This window comes from Oncorhynchus mykiss, chromosome 20 (assembly GCF_057628025.1).
Source record: "Oncorhynchus mykiss isolate SJ-2025 chromosome 20, ASM5762802v1, whole genome shotgun sequence".
NCBI classification, from domain to species: domain Eukaryota; kingdom Metazoa; phylum Chordata; class Actinopteri; order Salmoniformes; family Salmonidae; genus Oncorhynchus; species Oncorhynchus mykiss.
In genome coordinates this window covers 21,696,565-21,706,079 of record NC_143041.1, presented here as the reverse complement: position 1 = coordinate 21,706,079, position 9,515 = coordinate 21,696,565, and the positions used below count along the sequence as shown (strand labels likewise).

The following is a 9,515-nucleotide window of genomic DNA, read 5'->3' as shown; positions in this document are numbered from 1 at the left end:
GTAATGACAAGCACCCACTTACAAATAGTTTCCACTCGGTTCTCTGTTTTGTATTTACTACAGTTTAACATTATTTGGTCTTCTAAAGTGCTGTAGTATATTAGGTGCCAGTTTTATCATTCAGAATTACGTTGGTCCATAAAACTCATCATAAACACCTAATTTGGTGCATTGTAGTGCCTGGATCCAGTAGGTGTTGGTAGTTGTCTGAGAGTCCAAGTTTTCAGTGAATAAATTAGGACCTTGAGGGAGGCGAGGAAACAGGCTGAATGACGGGTTCTATGGCTCGTATCCACCTCTATGAACAAAGCAATGTTGCTGTTGTGACTGAGCCTCTAACGTCTCATGTGTGAATTCCTTTGTGCAAATTCTTCTTCCTCTCCTTTTGTGAGCCGGGCCAGACATTCCAAAGAGCTACAAAACCTCAACTTCCTAATTACCGATATGTGTTTTCATGAGACACATTGAGAGGTACGCTTAGCGTGCAGGTACAGATAAAGGAGAGAACGACCTTGACAAAGCAAGCCCATTCAGAGAAGAATGATAACAAACACACAGTTTTTCAAATATATCTGCCTTTACTTGATTCGTGTACTGTACAGCATTTCATTATTATCTGACAGTCACTATTATTCTAAATGACAATAATGGCTATCATTTACTACAAAAAGTTGCATAAATAATTTACATGTGGAAATAAAAAATAAATATGCAGTTCATTTCTTTGAGTCTGCAAGGTTTTTTTTCCCTCCCCAACTGCTTTTAGCCAAAAGACCAGACAGGAACAATATGTACAATCAAGCTATACATGACAACTCTACTTATATGACAAAATCCTTTCCAGTTGCTATTTCAAACACACAATTGAACAAGAAGGAAACACTGTCAGTACAGTTTAGAAAACTGAAAATCAGGAAGCGATATGAGAGAATGGAACAATGGAATGTGGACAATAAGTGGAAACGTTATGAGTATTCTTCATGAAATACAGGCTGTAGTACTGAAAGGGTTGAAAAAAGGGAATGGGTTGTCAGCATGGGCAGACTGGGCATCCACAACCTTTTCCTGTCTGTCTGTCTTTCTGTCTATTTCTGTCCGTCAGCATCCTGTAGGATATCAACAGCCAATATCAAACAATTCAGATTGAGATTCAGTTTTTTATCTCATTCCTATCTTTCCTGTCAGTGCTATTCAGAGAATGAGTCACTCTAGGTTCACAATGAATAGAATAGGGACATGACTAGTTGGTCGCCAATGTTATTTGCTGCTAACAAAATAGTTCCAGTCAGTGTGGGTTTAGTGGAGAACGTTGTGCCAGAGGGTAACAACAGGCACAATTACTGGAGCCGCCTCCACACGTGGACCTTTTGTGTGTGTGTGTGATTCCTGCAAACAGGAACCAGCCATGTCTAGCGGAAATTCTAAACACAGGAATGGGCTCATTTAGTCATTAAGATGAGTCACAGGAATGCCTAGTTGCCTGTTTGACCGAAGGGACCCTGGTCTTGGACTGCTGACACAGCCATTTCCCCTCTCTCACTCTCCCTCTGCCTTTCTCACAGGGGCTCTAGGGCCACTGGGCCAGGGGCCCTAACTGACAGCTCCTGTAAGGCTGCTACGGAGCGAGAGCCCTGGGAGACTCCTGGTGAGTGAGGTGCTGCCCGGGCTGTCATGTGACTGCGTGGTCTGGGGTCAAGGCCAGGGCCTCTCAGGCCTGTCAGCAGCCCACTTCCAGAGCCTGAAGCCCCAGGGCTACCAGGTGCTGCTACGGTACAGTACACACAGCCATGGAAAAGATGGATTAGAACCAGTTACAGCATAGAGACACCTTTCAACCCTATAGGCCTATCAAGCAGTGTAGCCTGCCCACTTGATGTTTTCACAGGTGGATTTTGAGTTTAGGTGCACCTCTTGCTGTGGCTAAGGTAGATTCTACTTGTGCCTGAGTCAGAGGCCGTTATCTATGAACTGGAGTGTGTAATGATAATCTACACTCCAATCCGAGCAGTGTTCCAACTTTCCTGACCAGTCACATGGCCTTCCCTGGCATAGTCTGTTGACTCATTTGGTCATGCAAATCAAAGGTTCTGAAATATGTTTGAAAATAGGCTGCAAAATCTATAGTGCCTGTCTGGTGAGAAAAACGCATGTCAAGCCAGTCCAACAAACAGCTTAACAAATCCCTTTTTGTTGAAATGTCTCTTCCTCTCCCTCTTCCATTGAAGGAGCCATGTTGGGTTGTGTGTAACATGTGCGTGTGTATGAGTGAGCGTGCTACTTTGGTCTCTGCATTTGTACGGAAGAAGGAAAGGAATCCTCAGTAGGAGTTGCTGACCAGCGTCGGGGTTTTGCTCTTGCTCTGACTCCCAGGAGGCCGGGTGCGTTTCTTGTTGCGTCGGGGCTCGGGCAAAGAGGAGGCCTCCTTGGCCTCTGACTGGTTGTGGTGGCGGCTATAGCGCTTGCACTTGCAGGAGGTGACCACGCGGATTTTGTAAGTCCGGCTGTTGCCGTTGGGGCACTGCAGCTGCACCCGCTGGGTTCGGGAGTGGGCCGGGATGCAGCGGTAGTCGGAAGCGCTGCTCCGCCACCATTTGCCGCGCACGATGGAGTTGGGTAGGAGGTGGGCGGGCATGCACTGACCCGAGCACACCAGCTCCTTGACGGGCTTGGCACTGCGGCAGGAGCCGTCAGTGATGTAACGGGTGGAGCGCAGCTCTCTGCAGCTCAGCTCCGAGGCACCTGGGGTGAAGAGGAGGATATCAAGGTTACACAATCTGTGGCATCCCTCCAAAAAAAACCAAACACTTTGAAGTCGGACCGACTCGAGGGAAACAATCTTCCATTTAACTGTTCAAGAGCAGAGAGCTTCAGAGCTGTGTCTCTGTGAGACGTGCTGAATATGTCAATGACAAAAGTACGTGTGTGTCAGTGTCAAAAGTACGATTCCCACTGTGCGTATAATGTTATTTGTTTATTCTAAGAACTTGGTTTAATTGCAAGCGTGGAGCTGGGCTGGGAAATGGAATATGAGTCTCAATTTAATTCATCGGAAATGTTCATAAACTCTTCCTTCCGTTTCACCATTCAGAAAAACATAACATTTAGAATTTCTTAAAGCAGAGAGTACTTTTTATAAAAAAAATGTAATGGTAATCAAATAAATGCAATGTTGATATACAAATCCAATTCAAAACCAATGTTGTCCCCATGTTTGGTTAAGGGCTCAGTATAAGGGGGGGAAATAAGTTGCAACTGAACACTAACGTTGATGCATGATCTGATAATGACTGTTGCCTGACAATGAGGTTGGATGTGGAATTCCAGCTGGCAGCAATCAGCTGATAGTAAATCCAGACCAGAATGCTATTAAACAGCTCAATCAAACATAATGGAGATTTAAATCGGAAACAAAAGCTGGCATACACAAAACAGGCCCTCCGGAAAAAGGATGTGAAGATTGGAAACTTTCTCTAAATGCTTGTTGTCATTCCTAAATACAACATTTGACAATTGGAAATGAGACAAATGAACCAAACGATTTGAGAAAGCATATTCAGTGCATAATTGGTCATTCAATATGTCGGCCATGGCCTTTTCAACAGCCCTATGCAAGAGTTATTGTCCTCTTTTTTATTTTTTACATGTGGCGTGTAGAATGGCAGAGGACATGTCGGTTTAAGAAATTATACACTCTGAGATGCATCTGTTTTCTTCTGTGGCTTTTCTATTGCAAAAAGGCAATAAAAAAGGATTCATGGAAGGATGACTTTTTTCTCCCCTCAGAGAACCTGATCTGGTGTTATTTTGTGGCTCGGCTGGTCGGACAGCCACAGCATAAGGTCTCTCCCCTGTTCTCAGGTCTCTCCCAGTGTGCTGACTGCTGGGCCTAGGGACCAGGGATGGACTGTCATGGAGGGGAGCCAGACAGAGGTCACCCTCTCTGCCTCAATGACCCCACTGGGACCATGGGAAGAATCATGGGAAGATATGGTACTCCCAGAGGAAGGCAGATAGGCCTATGAGAAAGACCCCTATCGCATATGATATGACCCAATAGATTATTATTTCTCTCTCTCGGTTGATGGATGTTGATCAGTAAAAGAGGAGATTTAAAAAGACGCGTGTTCTTCCAACCCCCACCGCAAAGCTACAGGTGTAGGATCTTAATCTGATTGCCCTGGTGCAAAGAAATGTTATATGTACGGTGTATTTGAGGTTTAAAAAGCATTCTGAAGTTTATCATTTACACTTTGACATTTCTGACTTGACTTCCCCTTACGAAGAATATATCAAGACCTACAAAAATGTTAATGAATTATAATCTACATAATAAATGGCATTTCCTGTTGGTGCAGGTTCATTTCCCTTCTGTAGCAAACAGTCTCAAATTAATATCCTGCAGATGTATCTGTTGTTTATCGATTTCAAGTATTATGTTAAATGTATCTCATCCATCATTACAGTATTTTATATCCTAATCACAACATTTGTCATTTGTACTCTATGTACGACTCTTTTAGATTTGAAATGACATGATTAGATTCGGGGAAAACTTGGAAAGAACGACATTGCCTTGTCTCATGGATTCAAGATGCACAATCAGAGATATTTCCTCTGTAAAAAATCTGCATGACTACAGCATAACCTGTACTGGCCACAGGTGGGACTCAATTATCTATCACAGTGTTGCAATTTCCAAATACCTTGAAGAAATCCCCTAAGAGCAGAAACTCTATTTTCTATTTGGACACATGATGTTGCAATTAAATAGTTATAGCATAGGCAGACCTGAACTAATTCGTTGTATAAAAGAGAGGGAAATAGCACCAAGGATAGAGTGAAAAACCCTGATCTCTCATAAGTGCAGCTCTTCAGATCGTGTGAGGATGAAACCACGGGCATATTATGTGTCTGTGACATATTGCCCTATCATCCTTGGCATAGCATTCATCTAACCGCAACCCGGCTTGCTCCATTGAACAGTACAGCTGTTCCAGTCTAATGCATCAGCAGGGAAAGCTGCAATTTAAAACAGCCACTGAAGGTTGGGGCATTACTCATGATATTGCTATTAACTATTCTACATACAGAAAGTAGCACTTCTCGGCACGTTCATAAATGAAACATTATTGGATATTCTGGGTGGTCTTTGGAGGGTTTCTTGCCTTAATGATTTACATAAACCACACAGGTAAGGTTTCATTATTCTCCAGAGACTATAGGCTACATTGATATTTTAATCGACACCTTGCGCATTTTTTTTTTGATTAAAAGGACGTGTGTGGTCTTGCACATTGACAGAAACAAATTAACCCGTGCCTAAAGGAGGAGACGCTATGCTGGGAAATATGTGTCTGGGGAAAAGAGCAGTTCGCGCCCTTTGAACAGTGCTGACGGTCCAAAAGCTCAGTGCTTGAGAAATAATGCCTTATCTATCTCACATGCGTAACATTACAGATTCTTAGATATTGTCGAAACGTTTACCACAAATTGAAAACTCAATTTTTTCACTAAGTGACTGCGCACATTATGCACGAGAGCATATTGTTAGATATTATATATTTTTATTAGATATTAGCACTATTCCACGCAGTTTATTTTAAACTCCTCGATTTGATATAAGTATCCTAGGAATAAATCTGTGTTAGAGTAAAATTCGAAGGAAATATTTGTTAGATTGATTAAGCAATATCCCAACGTATTCAATTAAATTGATGAAAGATGATCCATACAGATAAATCGTTTCTCTATACCAATCTCACATTGTAGGCTACGAGTGTTTCACAAATAAAGCAAGTCATTATTACAAGTATTCATAATGCGCCTTGAATATGGACATCCTATATTCCTTCTAGCTATGTCGGCTACCAGATAACGTAAAAATAAATACTCACTATAGGAGGCTGTGTTTGCTGATGATCTCCTTCCCCCGTGTTTTGGTCGATTCATTGTATTATTGTTATTATTAGAAGCCTGTGGTATTGGTTCCTCGGGAGGCTGTATGTCTTCAGTATATTCTGGTACGATCTCTGTAGCATCGTTTTTTAGCACCCTCCATCCTTGCACGAAGGTACAACATCCCTGTAGCAGCAGCAGCACCGTGCTGGAGACAAGGAGCGCGAGAGACACCTGCATGCTTATCGATCTGCGGAGCTGGAATAAACTATGAGTAACATGCGCTCTGTGGCAAGTTGACCAATTCCACCCATACAAGAAACTTTGACGCTATTTAAGTACCCCAGCGTTCGTCAAAACTGACAATTAAGTGCTTACACGAAGTGGGAGGGGTCCTGCCCCAGCCAAATTCATTGAAACTGGAGAGGTGCATGTGTGCGCGCCAAGAGAGGTGCGTGCGGGTTTGGGGTTCGTTGGTTTGAGGGAGACAGCGCATCTAGTTCCAGTATTGCCGCATTTTTCCTTAGTGATTCATGCAATATGTACGTGTCTCTAAAATATTCCATTTGTTTTGATGTGGTTTTGTTTGGAGTGATACAGGGCGCAGTCTCGATGACCATTGAGTGATGTTTCATGGCGAGGCTGGTTCCTTCTCCATCATAGACAATGTGTTTGATAGCTGGCGCAATTTTGTGTTGTAAAAAAAATATGCAAAATTGTGAAATTCGTACACGTTGACAGATCGCAGCAGTCTATTTGCAATATTACTTGTTTGTTTTATAGTATTTATTTTATTGCTGTTTATTGTATGCTCGTGTATCTGCTTTTGAGTTCGACTATTGACTAACTTCAAACATTTATTACAGTCATAGACCACTGAAAAAGTATCTATATAAATGTAACACCATCATCAAACAATCTCATTAATTAATTTTCACTATTTTTTTTTATTAACTGAGAATGACACATGGAGTCCCATCCTGGTTTCAATAAGATAATTAGGATGGAAAAAATGGACCCAGAAAATTCTTGGCATCCTTGAAAATCACAGCCTTTGGATTTGCAGAGGTGTCATGTCCATATTTGGCACAGGGGCACCTGCTGCTTGATATTTTGTTTGTTTATGTAATTAAAAATAATATATAACCTGTATTTATTTGTTTAAAAAAAAAAATTAAATTCATTTTTCAGATGTTAAATTATTTACTTAACTTCATTTAAGACCACATTTTATCATAATGATTTATATATATAATAAAAGATCTGTCAGTGGTGTTTTGCAGAGGGGGCACACTACCTGGACCAGGCAAAGAGTAACCAACCCCCTATTCTCCCTAGTAAATGGTTATTTTCAAGATGCACTATGGAGCAAAGATATGTTTAAGGAGGACACTCTAATGATTGCAGACAGTATCATCAGTTGAAGAGGAGAGAGTGACACACACACACACACACAGCATTTTATTTGATGTTAGCTGCGGGTGATTAGGCAAGACTCACAGGGGGTATGCTTGTAAATGAATTTGATCAAGCTACATTACATGACCAAAAGTATATGGACACCTGCTCGTCGAACATCGCATTCCAACATCTTTGGTATTAATATGGAGTTGCGACCCCTTTTGCTGTAATATCAGCCTCCACCAAACTTTACAGTTGGCACTATGCATTGGGGCAGGTAGCATTCTCCATGGATCTGCCAAAACCAGATTTGTCCGTCGGACTGCCAGATGGTGAAGCATCACTCTAGAGAATGCGGTTTCACTGGCAGCAAGCTTTACTCCAGCTGACGCTAGGTATTGCGTATGGTGATCTTAGGCTTGTGTGCGGCTGCTCGGCCATAGAAACCCATTTCAAGAAGCTCCAGACGAACAGTTATTGTGCTGATGTTGCTTCCAGAGGCAGTTTGGAACTCAGTAGTGAGTGTTGCAACCGAGGACGGACAATTTTTCCACATTACGCACTTCAGCACTCACCGGTACCGTTCTGCGAGCTTGTGTGGGCTACCACTTTGTGACTGAGCCATTGTTGTCTTAGACGTTTACACTTCAAAATAACAGCACATACAGTTGACCGGGGCAGCTCTAGCAGGGCAGAAATGTGTTTTTCTGTAATACTCAACCTGGTCTCAGAGCATTATGTATTATTTCATATGTAAATTCGAGACACGTTTGGTATGGTATCTATCAATTTGTGGATGTCCATCACCCATTTCGTATGATATGTTACACATTATTTAAATGTACAAAATGTTACAAATTTGAAAAGTGTACAATATATTACAAATTTGCAAAAACCATATATGTTACGAATTCTAGCTGGGTGGCTAGGTGGCTAACGTTAGCTAGCTCGCTAACGTTAGCTAGGCTAGGGGTTATGGTTAAAGTAGGGTTAAATTTATGAGTCAGGTTAAAGGGTTAAGGTTAGGGGATGGGTTAGCTAAAAGGGTTGAGGTTAGGGTTAGGTGAAGGGTTAGCTAACATGCTAAGTAGTTGTAATGTAGCTAAAATGTAGTAAGTAGTTGAAAAGTTGCTAATGAGTTAAAATGCTAAAGTTGTCTATGATGAGATTCAAACTCGTAACCTTTGGGTTGCTAGACTATTGCGTTATATGCCCACCCATCCACCCTGACCAAGTAACCATCTGTCTTATGTAACCATACCAAACATATCATACTAAATGGAGTGTCTCAGATTTACAGTATGTATAGAATAATATAAAATGCTTAGAGACCAGGTTATAATACTAGCCACCTGGCAATTTTTGTTAAGTTGGCTTTAGCTAGCCAGCTAGATCGGTTCCCAATCTCCCAACCCATTTCAGGCTATCAATCAAGCTAGTGTAGTTTGTCTTACTATCTTAGCTGGCATGCCTGCTTTCGAAAGTACTAAAATTGCTTTAATTCTTGGGTTATACTATATGTGGCAGTTGTACTAAACTCCCAAGGCAGAATAATGGGTGCATTGACGACCCTGATTGGAGTCGGAGGCTCAATTGTACAAATACTGCCCTCTTGAGGGACAATAAACAAATAAACTGTTCAGAGGAAGCAGATAGGATTATGACTGCCCTCTGATCAAACTGAAATGTTCTCCTATTGGAGTCCTTTTAAGAACACAGCAGACATGCACAGACAGGCCAACCATGGTGTGTTGCATGAAAAATTATACTTTTACACACATTCATAAAATAGTACTGTTCATGACACATTGTCTCCTCTCTTACTCATTTTGGGAACTGAGCAATGGTCATAATGAGATGTTTGATGGTTTCCTTCTAGCTTCAGGCCTATTGAAACCCTAAATCAGGGTTGGAATAAAGGGAGCCATCCAACCGGTTTCAAAACCATGCCAATAACGATCAAGGATGAAGATGATTCATTATTGTTGAAATGCTCCTTTCAGGGGCCACAACAAACAAACAGCCTAAAACCTGTCAAAAAGAGAGATCATTATCGTTGTTGATGAACTTCTAACTTTGGCACAGTGATTTAGTGGACTGGACACCACTCTCCAGAAGACTCTGTCCATGTGTTTCCATGTCTTCCCTTCTGTCGTCACGCTGGTGAAGAACGGTCCCGTGTTCACCCCAGAGCCAACTCTGATTACTACCTTGCCTCC

General features: G+C 41.8%; 1 protein-coding gene and 1 long non-coding RNA gene across 2 annotated transcripts in view; one reads left to right on the top strand and one right to left on the bottom strand.

Annotated features, from left to right (window-relative positions):
* Positions 1-558: 558 nt before the first annotated feature.
* On the bottom strand, positions 559-6,594 carry LOC110499072 (sclerostin). The gene is made up of 2 exons (XM_021575950.3): positions 5,895-6,594; positions 559-2,739 (listed from the first exon to the last, which is right to left on the bottom strand). Exons 1-2 carry the CDS (start codon positions 6,133-6,135, stop codon positions 2,318-2,320), a joined length of 663 nt encoding a protein of 220 aa, XP_021431625.1. The 5' UTR covers positions 6,136-6,594; the 3' UTR covers positions 559-2,317.
* LOC149974432 (uncharacterized) overlaps positions 4,916-9,515 on the top strand; it is a 37,675-nt gene continuing 33,075 nt past the window's right edge. Inside the window, exon 1 of the long non-coding RNA XR_016489393.1 lies at positions 4,916-5,191. This is a non-coding gene — a long non-coding RNA (uncharacterized LOC149974432). The remainder of the gene's footprint in view (positions 5,192-9,515) is intronic.

Excerpts from the sequence above, each read along its gene's own strand:
- LOC110499072 (XM_021575950.3), bottom strand. The coding sequence starts at position 6,135 with ATGCAGGTGTCTCTCGCGCTCCTTGTCTCCAGCACGGTGCTGCTGCTG. Across the intron at positions 2,740-5,894 it reads AGCAAACACAGCCTCCTATA|GTGCCTCGGAGCTGAGCTGC; the intron begins GTGAGTATTTAT and ends TCTTCACCCCAG.